This window comes from Phoenix dactylifera, chromosome 8 (assembly GCF_009389715.1).
Source record: "Phoenix dactylifera cultivar Barhee BC4 chromosome 8, palm_55x_up_171113_PBpolish2nd_filt_p, whole genome shotgun sequence".
NCBI classification, from domain to species: domain Eukaryota; kingdom Viridiplantae; phylum Streptophyta; class Magnoliopsida; order Arecales; family Arecaceae; genus Phoenix; species Phoenix dactylifera.
In genome coordinates, this window is record NC_052399.1 from 15,889,259 (window position 1) to 15,907,440 (window position 18,182).

An 18,182-nucleotide genomic window follows, 5' to 3' on the forward strand; every position below is an offset into this window, starting at 1 on the left:
GAGCACGGAAGTGACAAGCGGTTCAGAATGAGAGGCGATACAAGTAAATTACAAAAAAATAAAATACACTTAGACTTAATAGTTCGAAATTTTTATTTTTATTTTTTAAAAATTTAGTTTTATCCAACATTTTATTCCATAAGTATGAGTCAAACCGTTTACCTTAAATAAAATTCAAATATCATATTAAAAAATTTCAAAAATAGCCAAACAACCTTAACTTAACTGACATAACAACCATATACACTCATATAAAAAACATTTGTATCCTCTTTTCCAATCAAGAGCAATTCAACTTTTTTACATAAGATAAACACACTATTAATTTAGCTAGGTATAAATATAAATTTTAAAAATTATTGGATGTAAATATAATAAGCATCTAAAAATTTTTGTAATCTATTCAAAAGATATTAAATAAACACATCACGGTTGAGTCGCAGTTGAACCACGACCGAGTCACAGACTCATGAGTCATGATGCAGCTACCAGAACGGTTTGGTCTGGGTCGTCAGGTCCAGAATATTAGTCCTAAGGATAAACTAGAGCTATCCAACATAAGCGAGGAACCTTCATGGGCCGAACCTGTGGCACAACTAGCACTCGGGCTTCCTAACGAACTTTGACTTCTTAACTCATTGTCACTAGCTCAACTTGCTAATCCCATATGACTTATATAAAACATTGTAAAAAGAATCAAGTGATTAATCTATCAGCAGCACTCTCCAAGCACTCCATCACAACATAAGTTCCAGCAACTTTTTCACCGATCCTTCACTATGAGATACGGCACCTGAAAGCTGAAACGGATAACATATACAGGTCCCTTGCTGAAAATTTCTAAAATTAACCAAGCCTTCATTTACATGATCTAATATTGGGATCCAAAGTTGCTTATTTTCCAAAATTTAATGAGGATATGGGATTATCAGATATCATTTGCAGCCCCAACATTGCCATAGTGGAAATTGCTAAGTTAATAAGGAAACACAAGGGAAATTGCCTACCAGACTACACATTTAAGGTACCAGACTCCATCTAAACGTGCTATCTTCAGTATCCCAGATATCCAAGGTTTGCAGGATCATAGCCTCCTGCCAATCCCCCTTGCTACTTCCTCCTGCCTCAAGTTCACCACCCATGTAGAGATTTCACATTAATATGCGTGCATACATGTAACCAATCACGGTAATAGTGGATAGAAACACCTGCCATTGCTTTAAGGATCATGTAAGAGATACAGAACTCCAAAGAAGGGGTACAAGATTCCATTAATGATTTCCTGATGACAGCATCTCATGAAAACAAAGATTTAATTCAAGTGGGTACCTGTTCTACAAGAAACAGAAACAAAAAATGTAGTATGACAAGAGAAGGGTTCCCACTTATTGCAACAAGTTTACTTAATGGGTGGGGAACCCTGGATATTTACCTGTTCATAAGAGGATTCTACCGTCGGCATGATGGCAGATCCCCCACAGGAAAGAATAAATATTTTACCTCATTCCAAAACTTATATAAATCAGAAATAGAACATTGCATGCGGCTCAAGTGGAGACTATCAAAATCCACTGTTAAAAAAACTGGCAACCTTATTATCCAGAAAAAAATGGCTCATTCTGTACCCTTGGTGGCCTTGTAGGTGTTCACAAGTTGCATCTGCACATCTTGAGAGACAGGTGAGTGCTCTAGGTATTCCATGGTGAATTCACCCTTGCCCTGTGGGATCAAAGAAACAAGTAAACCAGAGTCATAAGCACGAGCACTCCAAATAACATTGATTGCAGTTTTGAGCGGGGATAGCATAAGAGGATACTATAAGGCCATATGTGTGAAAAAATTGGCACCTGCGTCATGGAGCGAAGAGTTGTTGAGTACCCAAACATATTGTTGAGTGGTACCTGAAACACAAAATTTACCCGTTAGCCAGTATTTGCTGATGCTAGAAACAAACAACATTAAAAAAAAATCCCTTGAGACTAAGCATCAAGTGGATGCCAAAAAAAGTTAGTGATGATTTACATAAATGACAAATATACAAAAGCACAATTTGTAAGGAAAAGACAGGAATTCATAAAGCAACTTGCGTTATACATGATGGTTGCTAACATAAAAAAGTGAATATTATTTTATTCAAAAACAATATAGCATAAGTTCAGAACTTATACATTCTTTGATGCCTTGTTTGAGTGTTAAAGGATTATAAATTATAGTTTGTGCACTAAATATATGTATGTAGTGTGTACTAAATATGCCCTTTCTAGTATTGTGCTACAGAAGTTATCCAAATATTACAAATTCTGGTTTATCCCTAATGAGAAACTGTGTTCTCTCAACAAATACCTGAAGTTTCTAGGTCAAAGCTTGGAATCCAGTTAATCATGAAAGATGTCCACCTTTAGATGCCTCAACAACCCCTACTTCTCATGTCATCATGGGCGATGGCATTGAACTCCTGTTTAGCCACTTTATGGTTGCGGACTGGTAGAAAATTGCAAGAACAAAGACATAGACTACTCTTTTTAACGTTCCATCATGAAGTCTTTCAGCACCCTCTATATCTTCCCCTAGATTCTAGCAAGCTAAAATTTCCCTGCTTCAAGCCAGTGCATTGTTCTCAAATCACTGCTTCTCCTTTGTAATCCAAGCTCTCATGTATGTGATTGCACTTGTAAAAAGTATTTATTCCTACTCACTAAGGGCCTATCTAGATTGTCAGGTTAGTGTCTTTTTCTCAACCACCAACAGGTGTCTGCTTCAGACTAGGAATCAGGCTCGCTAAGGAAAAGAGTCCAAGTTAGACTCTTGCTTGGAAAAAGACGAGAGGCAATGCCCTCTATCTTATTTAAAGTGGATGTAAGGCATGCAGCAATTGGGGGATGTGACGGAGTTCCAATGAACAAGATAGTGGCATAGCAAGGCTGCAAGGGTGGGAAAAGGCATGTGGGACAGTGGGTGCAAGGACATGCAAGCACAATGGTGCACCATCGTGGTGCCCCCAGAGATTGGGGAAAGAAAAACCAAGAGAGAGAGAGAGAGGAAAAGAAGATAGTGGGAGAAAGAAAAGGAGATAAAAAATTGATGCTTGCTCTCACAGTACCGAGCTCTTCTTGGTCTCTCATTGACTTCGTAGATTTTCTAGGATCTTTCACAGTTCTCCTGGATCAGGCCTCTCTCTAAGGGGTCTCTCTATAGATTTTTCTTGTATGGTTCTCTCAGGCAATGTGCCAAAGTTTAAAAGAGATTGAAGAAAGATCACATCCTAGTAAGATGAATCCTTTGTACAAGACCTTGTACTATTTTGTTATTTAATGGATCTTCCGTTGGCCCCATAGAGACATATGGGGCAAGGTGGGTGCAAGGACATGCAAGCACGGTGGTGCACCATCATGGTGCCATGGGAGACTGGAGAAAGAAAAGCCAAGGAAGAGAGAGAGAGAGAGAGAGGAGAGAGGGAGAGAAGAAAGTGGGAGAAAGAAAAGGAGATAAAATAATAATGCTTGCTCTCACAATACCGATCTCTTCTTGGTCTCTCATTGACTTCTCGTAGATTTTCTAGGATCTTCTTGCACAGTTCTCCTTGATCAGGTCCCTCTGTAGATTTTTCTTGCATGGTTCTCATAGGTAATGTGCCAAAGCTTTAAAACATGGTTGGCAAACTGTCCCGAACCGCCCGGCAATCAAAACAAGAAAACAAGACAGAGAGGAAGGAAAGAGAAAAAAAAAAGAGCGGGGGAGGAAGAGAGAGGGAGAGGAAGGAAGAAAGCCCCTCCTCCCCTCAACACGGCTTCCGGTCCTCCACTGGCCTTCACCACCCTCCTCTCTCCCCCTTCTCTCTCTTTTCTTCTCTCCAGTTCTTCCTCTCCCCTGCGTCTTTTATTGTATCGGTACGGGCTTGGCATGGAATGGCACGGGGGGTACCAACCTCGTGTTGCCGGGCAACTGATTTAGGCCCCTGTTCCGACACAGCAATCCTTGCTTAAAAGAAATTAAAGAAGGATCATATCCCAGTAAGATTAATCCTTTGTACAAGACCTTGTACTCTTTTGTTATTTAATGGATCTTTCTATGCCCCCATAGGCATAGCTCACTTTTGTGTGAACCACACAAAAGTTATGTGCTCGATCACTTTATCATTGTTCTCCTATTAGAATGTGTATTGATCTGTGCTTGTCATTGAAGTCTGCAACAAAGGGATCTTGTGGCAGGATTTAGGGCTTACATAATCCAACAAGGATGACCGCAGAAGTCGTCGATCCGGAAAGCTGTTTAGGTAAGAAGGGGTCAATGGTGGAGGCAAAAGAATATTGCAAAATGGACCATCCAAAACAAAAACCAGCAAATGGAATACAAAAACTGCATTTTTAGGGATCATGCAACTGAGGAACCCTCTGTCACAGCAATACCTTCTCTCCTTGCTGCTAACCCATCCTCACTTCAACCCTAACATGTGGTTAACTCAATATAAAGAATATGTGACCATCTAGGCAAACCCTAACCTGCACAAATGTTGGAACTGAATCCAATCTCTAGTTAGTGAAACCTAAATCTTCTTCTAGTTGACCCCAAAACTACCTCAACAATCCAACCTCGGTAGCTTGAACTCCTTCGAACATAATTTTTGTCCCAGCTCAATGGCTAGAATACTTTCTTCAGAGTAGGTTCCCATTTGATCAATTTTGGAACATCCCCAGGTCTCTTCAGGTAAGTCATTTCTTGGTCATCTGAATCTATTGGAGGCAGGGTATATCATAGTGTTCAATAGTATAAGTCTTTCATTGACACCTATCAGCTTCAGCAGGAACCTTTCCCCTTGTACTTAAGGTCTCCTAGAGCATTTAGGTTTTTTTTCTTTTTTTTTAATTAGTTTTTTACATTGAAAGCTGCTTCTCTTTTCCCTCTCCTTGATCATGTGCATCCAGCATGTTGTGTCTATATGCATCTTGTTGGCCTAGGTATTTATCTTCCTCTCTATTTCACCAAACTTATAGCTTGAAAATCCCATACTAGACTTCCTTGGTTTTTTCAAATAGTTACGATCTTCTTTGACCTCTTTTGATAATTAGCTTGACCCCTCAGAATTTGAAATACAGCCAATAGGATATTCTATTGCTTTATGAGATTGATTCAAGCTACCTATTGACGGCATCATTTAAAGTCCTACCATCTACCTCAGAACTTTTATGGAAACCACGATTTCATGTGATGGATTTGCTACTTCATGCTAAATTCAAAAATATCCCCTGCCATCCTCAGCCTTCCTGTGATTTCATCATTATTTGCCTCAGTAGACTGTCAAAAGAAGTTAATGGGATATTGTTCTTATTGTTCGACATCTCTCACATAGTCAGAAAGCATATTGTTTGTTGATGTTTGGACTGTTATTGTCATCTCCAATAGCTGTTTTAAAACATGATAATTTGTCCAAGAAAAATTATTAGTAGTTTTCACTCTTGAGGGGCACTCAGCTATTTGTATGCTGATTATTCTCCATCTGGTCATGTGCATGAGTTAGAGATAATTGTTGACTGCAGATGTGGAAATGCCTGTTAATAACTTTCTACAAAAGCTAGCTGCTACTCGTTCATACCTACCCTCCTTGTTCTTCGCGTATTTGCTTCTGACTTCTTCATTGGTTCCTCTTAAAGGCTACCACCTTTCTTACCACGTCATTATACTAAACAAGAGAACTGGATTTGATCTTGCATAATGAATTCCAATGCTATTCAACTAAACTTCAGTAAAACAAGCAACAAATCTGGAAACCAAAATCATAAGGACTCACAAACGTCCTCACGTGTAGATGGGTCCTTGTTCTCTAGTTAGCACAAAAGAAATTGATAAATGATGCAACACTTCAAAAATAACCCAAAGTACTGAGCCAGTATCTCATCGAGACAAAAAAAATTCAAAGAACATGACAAGTTCCAGCAGATCTTAGGGTTAGTCGTCCAAATATACCAATCCTTTGCACGGTCAATCCTGAAAAATCAATCAGTCGATAGGGCAGCCAATCTCTCAAGTATGCAGAACACCACCAATTCATACCACTATAACTTGTGATCCGATCCAGGAAAGGCCAGATCACCTCGCAGCACTGGATTCCTTGCAGATTATTAGTACTAGCAAGGAGTCACCCATGATCCAGAAAGGTTCAGTCAAACTGCTTAAGTTTATAGCAGTACAGTTAACTGCTAAGGGAATAAAGCACAACAAGCGTTTTTTATCATATCTACAGTCAAATTGTTAATCCAACTCTGATTAGCACAACATAGGTACCTAACAATAAAGAAAAATTGCAACATGCAGTAGTATAAGAGATGCCAATGCAATATGGGAAGAATAGCATCTCCTATATAAGTATACAAATCCAGAAACAGTTTCATTTGCAATAATTTTCCTAGTAACTTGCAATATACATTATAAGATATGAATGCATAACTTCGTTATATATAACATGTCTTTTGGAGAAAGAAAAATAGGAGGGTAATGTTCCATATCCAGCCAGCCACTATCAATCACCAACATCAAACTACCTAATCATATATTAAAAGAAGAGGGTAATGTTCCACATACATGAGCAACAACTATGGTATCGTCACCCTCCTGGTCATTTCCGACAATCATACCTTTCCTCCTGTGATTCATATGTAAAAATATTAAGTTCCTTGTACCATCCAGCAAATTCACAACTGAATTAAATAATCAAAATATAAAAACCAAAAATCACTCACTTATTAATGTCACCAGTAACTGTACCCTGGAACTCTGTTGGCGCTTTCAGTTCCACCTTCATCACGGGTTCCAGTATGACAGGCTTAGCAGCAGCATAACACTGTCAACAAATACATTTTAAACATGGATATGTCATAAAACCAATATTTGCCAGCTACACATCTCCAGAAATATAATGCAACTGTCACTCCAAGTTATCAAATGCAGTGCACCATAAAACTTAGTGATTACCATTGTTTAGACCACAGGAACAGGTACAACAGGTAATAACAGTTTACCTGTCTGAATGCATAAATTGCTGCAAGCTTAAAGGCAAGCTCACTGGAATCCACAGCATGTGATGCCCCGTCTGTGAGGACTACTCTAACATATTCAACAGGATGCCCTATCAATGACCCCCTGCACACAAATGATATAAACATTATATTTAGACTTAAGGAACAAAAAATAAAAAGAAAAAAAAATAAAGAACACAAAAAGAAATCCCTCCTGTTACTTACGAGTTGCTAGCTTCTTTGAAACCTTTCTCAATTGCAGGGATAAAGTTTGAAGGGATTGCTTGCCCAATGAGCAAATTCTCAAATTCAAACTTTGTAGGTGAATCCATTGGAAGAGGTTCAATATATCTGCCAAGAAATGTAGACAAGAAAAAACTCAGAAACGTATTAATTACAGTTCTTGTCAAAGCATCCTATGACAGACTTACAGAAAGCATGGAGAACAGATTTAAGTTTAGATAAACCAGAGGAGAAACTTAGAGTGGACATGATATCCAAGTCAACAACATTCATTAAGCACAAATACATGGCATCATATCTGAATGTGCACACCAACAGTAGGCATGTCCACTCCCATGCACTTGCCTCTGTTAAAATAATATTGGTTGCAAGGTTCTAAATACCATGCAAAGGGGTGTCCCAGTTTCCCAGTGGAAAACATACACCCCATACTAATACCCAGGACAGTAGGTGTCCCATCCCATCCCAATCCATTTCTTGCTCATCCCATCCTGACTGTCCCACCAGTATTTTAAAACCTTACTTGTTTCAGCCATACAAGATGAAACTGCGTAAGAGGCCACAGGTGAGAAGGGAAGAGGATCAAGGATGCAGCAATGTCAGTGAAATTTTAGAATGAGATTCTTATATATTGATTCCCAAACACTATTATGTTCACATTGTATCATAAACAAATTGGAATCAGCTATAAACAGATGCAGTTCATCCATGAATTAGAGAAATGGAGGGTTGACAATCATTAACAGTACTAAAAAAGAGTTTTAGAAGAAACTAAGGCAACAAGTTGTTAAAAATAATGGTTTCTACTTTTTTTGGACATTAGTTGCCAAATTGGTTTACACATTCAGAATTAGAACCAAAAGGCTTTAGTATAATGGCATGGTTCCCTGGATAAGCTTTCACATATAAACTCATTAAAATTGTCCTATAAAATGATTGTTTTCAAACTCTCAGTACCATATAACAGAATTTTGTTGTGCCCCTAACTTCTCTGCTCTCCAATTAAAATAAAAAAGCCCTTTCTTTACGGGTCTACCTTAGCCTAATTCCATGACTGAAATATCTCAAATGTAACTGTTTTTTATTTCGAAACTCCTAAATAGCTGTCCTCACATAGGAAAGAGGCAAGGAATCACATAAATTAACCAATAGTAGAGCAAAAGGTATATTAAAACCACTAATAGAAGTCTCCAAGTCCTTTGGTCCAACATTGGCAAGGTAGGATAAAAACGAGATTCAAAGAAATTGCTGCATTAAAAAAGAATAAAGGTTGCGCCAATGTCCTTCATGAAGAAGGCAAATTCAGTCTATGGTTCAGGTCAGATCTAGATTTAGCTAATTTGTTTTTAGGGTTATTTTCAGTCATTTATTTGTTACATGTAAGTTTTTAGAAGTTACGATAGTCGAGAATCATCAAACATGCACAAAGAATCAAAATAAGTTTACAAAATAACAACTCCTTAGTCTATGGTGCACCTATAAAAAAAACCAGAAGATAAGCATATGAAAGCCTTGTTCTCATATCAACACAAATGAATATTCCATCACCACTGCCAGTTAAGAGTGAAGCCTTAAAGCAAGCATTGCAAGCTAGCAGATGTCATAGGTCTGCACTCAAGTGATGGGTCAATTAAAGGATGCCCTTCAATTATTCACGTCATAACATTCTTTCACTCTGAAGGTAAAATGAATACAATAACAGGTTTACTTGAGGACAAGGGCTTTCAATTTCTTTGAAGAAGCACTAATCAGTACCATAAGTTTGGAGAAGCATTTTTTAGCCACAAGATTTGTTTAAAAATGCCAATCAACCCAAGAGTAAACCACTTTTCTAAAGATATTGTTCATCCCAACTGATATACCTGCACTACATTTTACCATAGATGATATATTAAGGGAAAAAAAGTTAAGCTACATGCTTTCTCTATTAAATCCAATAAAAGCGAGATATGTATCACAAGTGCAAAGTAACATTCCAAAACACAACATACCCTGATTTAGATACTTAAAAAGCAGGGATTATAAGATTTAACAAAGAATGGCAGATTGCCAATACTTGTATACACTTACCCACAAACCCGTCCATATTGACCTTGACCTCCTGATTGCTTTTTATGCAAATAATCAAACGCAGCACGCTGAGTAACAGTCTCCCTAAAGTTAACACGAGGCTTTCCAACTTTTGCTTCAACCTTGGCATCAATACAGAAGCAAATGTGTTACAACCACAAATTTAAAAACTTGTTAGTAGACAACTAGTGCCTATGAGAATGATAATTAATGTGCCATTTCTGGAGTGTATTTCCCAAGGATGTCAAGACATGTATGCTAGCAATACTTGGGTTGCACTAACACATGCAAAGCCAGTGCTAGGATATGTAGATGTATCATTTCCAACTTGACCGCTTGTTATATAAAAACTAATAGAATCTCATACCTTATACTCCCTTCGGATGCGTTCAACATAAATGTCCAAATGCAGCTCTCCCATCCCAGAAATAATTGTCTACAGGTGAGGTTGCAGTATGTATTCAGTGTGTATTATACTTTCTAGAACACATGGTAAGGTTTTAAAAGAGAACAAAACACAGCTGACCTGCCCACTCTCAACATCCAAACCAACACGAAAAGTTGGATCCTCTCTCTGAAAACGATTTAAAGCTTTTGAAAACTGACAGAAGAAAAAATAGTGAAGTCATTTAGACAGACTAGTAAGCCAGTTAAAGCAAAAAATAACTATGAAATAATTACTTGTCCTCCAGAATCTTTGGATACGGGTGACACAGCCAGGGACATCACTGGCTCAGGAACATTCATAGAAGTCATAGTGTATCTGACTGACCCATCTGTGAAGGTGTCACCTGGAGAAATGTATGAAAGGGTTTATGAGAGCAAGAAAAACAGAAAGTAGCATTTGACGAAGGAAACTAGAGAAAGAAAACATCAGCTTGTTTACCCGAAGCACAATCTACACCAAAGACTGCAGCAATCTGCCCAGCATGAGCTTCTTGGATGTCCTGTGAATCGCAAAAAAAGAAAGAAGGAAAAATTACAACTTAACCTCAAGCTCTGATCCTAAGACGAGATGACCTTTTCAGCAAAAAAAAATCATAAACTTGAATAAAATAAACTAACCTCCATCTCATCAGCATGCATCCGAACTAAACGAGGAACCTGCATAGAGAAAATTTCAGACTAGAGTGAGTGCATATACAAGTAAGAGTCTCAAAGCACAAAAGAAATCTTATTCTGAGAAAGAGAGGATCAGGCGCATAGAAGTTTCAAAAAGGATCCAAACCGCAAAGCCAATACAAGAAATTGCACTATTGCTTTGGTGCACTGCAGTGTAAGGCAGAGAATTCTAATTTAGCATACTCTGTACTATATGAGACAATAAATATTGCATCTATACCAGCGCTTATTTGTTTATATGGACTACCATTACAGGCCCAAGAGAGTATAAGGAACCAAACCTGCTGCCTAAGTAGAACTTTCCTTGTTGAAAGAGCTCATAGAGCCCCTTGCCAACTAACACACCCCCTGCTTAATTAGGTTCTTCCAACAAAATTATAAGCTTACTCCCATTAATGTTACTTAGTCAAAGATGTAAGAAGTTAAACATGAAAACAGTCAGTTACTTGCTAATATACATGATAAATAATTAGATCTGAACAATGCAGAAAAACAAAATTGACAACTAGATCTAGCCAGGATTGATGTGTGTGTCCTCAATTAGGTAACATATGCATCATGAATAAAAATACAGGCTGGGAATTGTGGTGAATCTCCACATATGGAAAAAAGGGTCAGTGACTATATATACCATGCCAGGCTAGCTGATATCCAAGCCTATCTTAGCTTCTTGAAAATGAACCTTATTAACACCATCTAAGAAGTGGAAGTTTAAGAAATATCATGTAATCATCAAGCCAGAAATTACAAAGTTTTCCCACATATATACGGTAAAAGATGATTGAATCAAGTCTTACTTTAATCTTCTTTCCTGTGTTCACATTGATCATAAAGTCACCCTTCCGTATAACACCTTCATAGATTCTGCCAGATTAAAAAACTAAAATAATTCCATGGTTTATTTAATAAGTTGTTGCTAATAAAGAAATATCAGCAACCAGAGTCAAAACTGAATCAATAAGAAGGTTTTTTAAACCAATAAAGTGTACCTTAAATAAGTCAACTGACCAAAACGCCCTTCTTCCAATTTGAAAGCTAAAGCAACGAATGGCCCAACCGGAGTGCCAGGTAATAAAACCTATACAAGTGAATCCAACAACAAACTTCAAACCACTTTTAACACTATTTCAAAAGAACATGAAGGGAAACATATGAAAGTACAATTTTTGCATCAATGAAAACTGACAGTACCTTCTCTTCCGAGTTGTTTTGGTCTAGGGCATAGTTTTCAACTTCGGTGGGATAGGGCAAATAGTTAAGTACTCCATCAAGAAGAGGTTGCACCCCCTACAGAGATCAAAATGCAACAGAAGATGTATATACTTAAACATCTTAACAGAATAAATAATGCATAACTGATATCATTCTCCTCTGACCACCAAAGAATTGGCATGTACTCTATACTACAACATCACACAGGAATGCTGCAGGAAAACCGAAGGAGTGGTAATCTGGTTAAAAACATTTATTTTTTGATGAAAGGTTTAAAACTTTAATCGGCTACAAAAGATAGAAATCAATCACTTTGTTAATCTGTTTCAGGTATAACTTTCACAAGGAACTAGCATAACAATTTAAAACAAACTCAAGGGTCATAAGTAAGTCATGAGCTCTACACTGAACTGTTCTAATTCCACATCAACCCACTTGGGTATTTATAATATATTGAAGCCATTAACAAAAAAAATAGCATCCCATCCAGCATCAAAATTCAATCCATACTACATTTCCTCTACCTGTTCTTTCTACAAATTTTATTAATCAAAATATAGCATCTTTATCAGGAGTTGCTGATAATATATGTTCATTAAAACACACAACAGGCTCACTAATGGTGGATGAATTATATTTCTGAAGCACGTCAAATTCTTCCCAAACATGTCTGAAGGAAATAGGTTTCAATAGAAAACAAATATTACTCTAACAAATGCAACAATTGTAATGACTATATTATTGGCTTATTTTGATTTATTAAAAGAACAAAACATATTTATTTAACTAACATCTTAGCAATGAGGAATTTACAGACAACATATTGCAGCAATAATAATAAAATATCAAAGCCCAATCTACATCTCAAATTAATGAAACCATAAGTCCATAACACAAATGTTTGTCCCTTAGCTGCCAGAATTGGGAGCAGGTACACGTGCAGATGCAGGGAGACAGTTATCTTAGAAATACTTTTAGTAAGGAAGCACTTAGGAAGTGAGTATAGCTTTCAGATTCCATGAATATTCCGAAGAGGGTGCATTATCCTAGGTGGAAGATTCTAGCTGCTAAGGTTTATCCGCAACATAAAGCATCGGAACCAATATCTCAAACTCTGCATATTTATGGAACATCGCACTCTTTAGATTCGTTCGAAAGAAACCATAAGACAGATCATAACAAAATTTTGTATTGAACTACTACTCTTATGCCAATCATGTGGAAATCAACATTTTAGACAACAATTTTCAAACTCTTCACGTTTTTTGCACATGAAATTACTGCATTGCTTCTACATTTTGAACTATATTCTGACAGGGAAACCAAGGTTAACTGTAATGTGACAGAATAATGCCGTAACCAAAGAGAAGCGAGAAGCCAACTAGGGATAATCATCTGAATCAAGCTTATAAAAGCACATAATTGTGCTGAAAATAAAAAAGACAAGTCCAGGTATTGTACCCAAAAAAATGAAATAACAGACTGTAAGTTAAAAGAAACAACTAAAAGTGTTCAAGCACCTTATTTTTGAATGCACTTCCCATAAAAACAGGCACGAATTTCCGTGCTATTGTGGCCCTGCGGATTGCCATCTGATAAGAGGAACATTTAAAAAATCAATACATAACGAAGATAGTGACAGCCAAATATCAAGATCTTTCTGCTATTTAGAATGAAAAAAACAGAAAAGCAAAAGACCTGATGATATTCAACCAAAACGATAATTGGACATCCACATAGGAGGATCATTTCAAAACATATCTATCATACATCTACAAGGTGTGGAAAGCTTTTAACAACCAATCACCTAAGATGCAGAACAAAGTAACAACTTTCTGTTAACATTGCACACAAATACGCACACATCCATGTGCGCACATATGTATGCATGCCATGTCTGCATATATGTGTGTGCACACAAGCAAACACACAGACATATACATATCACGCACACCCACAAGTGCACATGCACTACATAATAGCAATTTCTTCCCAACACTGAGGTTGCAAATTGCAGAAAAGTAGGCTTGCCACTAAATTCTTGGGTCCTTTCAGTCTTCACGATTATCATGAAGCAACCAACTTACAGATCAGCAGCCAAGTGGTAGAGTTAATAGTAGATTAGATATTCATGGCAATGTACCTTTGTCATTTACCATATTGAGATGGCTGCGAAATGTGTGGTAGTTAACAATGCTAGTCATAAATAAACCCAAGAAAAAAGGAAACATCCTCAGAGCAATATCTAGACATGACTCCATCAATATTGTATAAGGCTAATTAGAACATCAAATATAACAGCCTCAGTGAATAAGAACTAGACAAAGTCATATGAAGTCAAATGTGAAAAATAAGCGAACTGTCTAAAAAGCATATTTTTCAAGAGTACCTTGAGGTCACTGGATGATATTGGTTCATCATTAAGAAATGCTTCAGCAAGCTTATCATCCACTTCAGAAACAACTTCAATTAGTTCACGCCTCTTTTCAGTGACTAGTGCTTCCAACTTAGGAGGTATATCTTCCGTGACAACTTTCTCACTGCAAAAAATACAGCAAGAGAGAAGAAAGGAAGAGACAATTACATACGACAAAGAAATTCCATTTCACATAATTAATAATAAAAAAGTATAATGGGCGCACCCACTGGCACCGTGGAAGTAATAAGCTTTCAATTCAACAAGATCCACAAGGCCCTGAAATTCCTCTTCCAACCCGATAGGAACTTGTACAGCTGCACTGTGATGCCGAAGCTTAGATCTTGCCTGGAGAAGAAATTTCTAAATTGTAATCTACTGCTTATAAACTCGCAGCTTGATAAGAAACAAGAAACTCAATGTAGCAGGAATAGTGAATAGTAACAAAATATCAAAAGATCTGTTGTGGTTCAGTTAGTGCATGAATTATTAACCATATACTTGACTCAAGCTGCCACAAAGGATTATCGTGTAGCTCAAAATCAGGGGATGCCATTTTGTGATGAAAAGAGGCACTCATCAAAACTACTCATATATATTTTAAGATAAAACATAGGGGAAGAAGAAGAAGAACAGCAAGAGAGCATACAAGATGGGATGGAAGAAACCTAGATGAAAAATCTTGCTACCAACTATCATAATTAGTAAAAGAAAAAAATCTGCAGAGACCAGATGATCCATGCTGAAATATTTGAGATACTCTAGTATTAAATTGCTTGATCATCATTAAGAGCTGCATGGTTGTAGAATTTTATGTAAGCACCACTTGTAAGTTCCTTATCCATGGAGAACTTTCTAGCTGACATTTGATTAAAACCTTGAATGCTCGTGTAAGGTGATTGCTAAGGCAAAAGATGTTTCATACAAGTTCTAGTAATATCTGCTTAATGCCAACTATGTTTCACATGATTCACAGCAAATAATCCAAAAGAAGGACCTCCAAAGAGAATCAAAGAAAAAACATTGAGTTAATAACATAAATAGAATGCTCCAATGGTGGATGCAATGGGCAAATTTACACAATCATAGTAGACCACCAGACACCCATGACAGGCAAAATAGTATATGCAAATCTAGCCGCATTCACAATGCATGTTGTCAACTTGTTATCCCTGAAAGCCCCTAAAAATTCTATGATATGCTTCCATGTTGACATATCCTGTCTCTCTTGAACTGTTATAAGAGCTAGTAACAGTAACCAAGTGCATATTCCATCTTTACAATGTACTTCTAAGGAAAACTGGTATTATAAAAATTGAGTATACAATCAGAAAGAATATTCAACATAAGCAGAAAGCAAGGAATGTCATTACCATGGAACCAACAAAGTTCCACTGAGAAATTAAAATGCTGTAAATTGTTCAAAATGCCATAAATTGATCCATCATAGACAAAATATTGTGCATAAAGTATTTTTCCTGTGAACATTAAAAAAAAAAATACCTGATTAAGAACCTTCCATGGATCTGCTCCCATTCGATCTAACTTGTTAATGAATGCAAGTCTTGGAACTTCATATCTCCTCATCTGGCGATCAACAGTAATTGACTGGCTTTGTACGCCTCCAACACTACAAAGGACAAGAATAGCTCCATCAAGAACTCGAAGAGCTCTCTCAACTTCAATGGTGAAATCCACATGTCCTGGAGTGTCTATTATATTAATCTGCAATGAGATTACAATGGCTTTGTCAATAATCTATATTATTAAATTAGTGTTGAAAGATTAATAATATTTACATAATCTCATAGTTGATAGATGCATAAGCTTACAATATGGTAACTTATATTAAAAGTAACTCTTTGCATTACCCACATGGGTTTATTGAGTATACATACAAAGACAGCATTTCAAGTCCGATTACTCTAGTGAGCATATAATTTTTGAATGATAAATAGTACAAATGAATCTGGTTCAATAAGTATATATATCCATTTACATTAACAAGTACTTTATTAAATGCATTATAGGAAAGTAATGAAAAATAATAACTTACAACATCAACCCCGAGTTGACACCAAGTTGATAAGTAAAGCTTGTTAGTTGTAATTATAATAGACACATGAATAAGTAATTTAGCAGTGCCAAGCAGCATGAAAAAGAAATGGGATCTTTAAAGACACTGAGTTTCTTAGGGCAAAGAAAGAGGTTCAGTAAACCAAATTGCCCAACAAACCATCTCATGAAGAAAAGTTGTTCAATATCCAAGCTTATGTTATATATGACACTAAGCTTACAGATTAAAATATAAATCCAACTTCAGCATAAGTACAACATAAGGGCTCCACAGGAACCCCTCATCTACTGTCTTTGTTGTCACCAAGATATTATTATATTCCTCTTTAGAGCCTCTTAAAAATTTAAAAGTAATGCCAGATTGAATAACATTGACGTTAAACCTAATATCCAATTTGCGAAAAAAGTTCAAGATCTTTTGAGTTCCGCCAAACAAGTGGTACAACGATATATGAAGAGCTTAGAATCCGAAATTGAAACCCTTGATAAGGAAAATGAAAATTTTTGGTAAATACCACCAACTCGAGAACTCTTTGCCATCAAAATTCACAAAACTTGTGCAGACGGACATATAGTTCAAGGCATTAGCAGACATAGAAAAACCACAAACAGATTCAAAAATATCAACAGATTGAAAGGTATAATTCATATCCAGAAATCCAAACCAATTTTCATATCTCAGCGCCAAGGATTTCCAAGAAAAGTTCCAATCTTTAATCCAAGAATCAATACCTGGTAATCGTTCCACTTGCAGTAGGTGGCGGCGGACTGGATGGTGATTCCCTTCTCCCTCTCGAGGTCCATGGAATCCATCTTGGCGCCGACTCCGTCCTTCCCGCGGACTTCGTGAATCTCGTGGATCCTCCCCGTGTAGTAGAGGATCCTCTCGGTGAGGGTCGTCTTCCCGGAGTCGATGTGGGCCGAGATCCCGATGTTCCTCATCCTCTCCATCGCCTCCTTCCACCATGCCTCCTTCTCCTCCTTGGCCCGCGCCGCGCTCGACGTCGCCAGCCCCCGCCGGCTGCCGAGAGGGGCGCTGTCGAGGATGAGGACTGCGAGGGGGCGGAGCGGGGAGAGAGAATTCTTGTACCCCCGGCGGAGGGAGGAGAGGAGGCCGATGGCGGACGACCTCGCCATCCTCGTCTGTGATCTGAGGCTTTGGTCCGACTAAAACCCTAATCGGCTCTAAACCCCGCACATCACTCCCCTTTGTTCTGATGGACCCCAATAGGGGTTGGCTCGAATAGGGTGTTGCATGCAAAAGTAATGCCGGCAAAACAATTGTTCAAAGTTCAAACTCCAAAGTCCAGACGAACATTTTTACAGATGAACCGTTGTATAATGTTGGTATTAAAGATAAGTTCATCATGTAAAGCATATCCGCTCTAATGCTCATTTTGTCATTATTTTTTCTCAAAAAAAAGATTATCACCCCACCAATATGTATAGACAAGGTACAGACCTAAATCATTGGTAACAACCTTCCATAACTTTGGCAAGTAAGCAATTGACAACCATCTCATTTTGCTATTATTTAGCACAAAACAGCAATTTTAGATGACTCCTTTTATACAACTTATAAAACTCTCATATGTACACTACTAATAATTGAGAGTATTACCAAGTTATATAAATAATGAAAAGTATTTCCAATAAAATAGGGTTCCCATCCTTCATGACTTTTTTAAGGCACATAATCTTGAATTTTAATGAGGGCAAAATAAAATAAAAAATCGCACATTAGAAACGGTGGACATAGCATATTTTTATTAAGGCCCCTCCAATTAGGGCTGGAATTGGATCAAGTCGGGCCAAATCACACATTGGCCCAAGCCTAGCCTGACAAATATTTTGGGCTTTAGGCTCAGCTTAAGCCAGCAATTTCTTTCCAAATCACATGCCAAGCCCAAGCCCAGCCGTAGCGTAATCGAGCCTTTCCCAAATATGCACTAAAACTGTAGTGCTTGCTATAGAGCAAAGATACGGGGAGTTCTTAGCATCTTGGCAGCATAGTCAGCAATATAGTAAAAATT

At 37.4% G+C, this 18,182-nt stretch overlaps 1 protein-coding gene across 1 annotated transcript; it reads right to left on the bottom strand.

Moving 5' to 3' along the window:
* Positions 1–1,195: 1,195 nt before the first annotated feature.
* On the bottom strand, positions 1,196–17,375 carry LOC103702480 (elongation factor G, mitochondrial). Its single transcript, XM_008784924.4, has 20 exons — positions 16,882–17,375; positions 15,577–15,798; positions 14,300–14,421; positions 14,047–14,197; positions 13,178–13,249; positions 11,637–11,732; positions 11,435–11,523; positions 11,243–11,309; positions 10,389–10,427; positions 10,210–10,270; positions 10,005–10,114; positions 9,850–9,924; positions 9,691–9,759; positions 9,324–9,445; positions 7,236–7,361; positions 7,014–7,134; positions 6,735–6,835; positions 6,577–6,637; positions 1,848–1,901; positions 1,196–1,719 (listed from the first exon to the last, which is right to left on the bottom strand). Exons 1-20 carry the CDS (start codon positions 17,284–17,286, stop codon positions 1,615–1,617), a joined length of 2,268 nt encoding a protein of 755 aa, XP_008783146.2. The 5' UTR covers positions 17,287–17,375; the 3' UTR covers positions 1,196–1,614.
* Between the last annotated feature and the right edge of the window lie 807 nt (positions 17,376–18,182).

Coding starts and splice junctions, on each gene's coding strand:
- LOC103702480 (XM_008784924.4), bottom strand. CDS start 17,286: ATGGCGAGGTCGTCCGCCATCGGCCTCCTCTCCTCCCTCCGCCGGGGG. Junction 15,799..16,881: donor GCAAGTGGAACGATTACCAG/GTATTGATTCTT, acceptor ATCTCATTGCAG/ATTAATATAATAGACACTCC. Junction 10,428..11,242: donor ACACAGGAAAGAAGATTAAA/GTAAGACTTGAT, acceptor TTCTCTATGCAG/GTTCCTCGTTTAGTTCGGAT.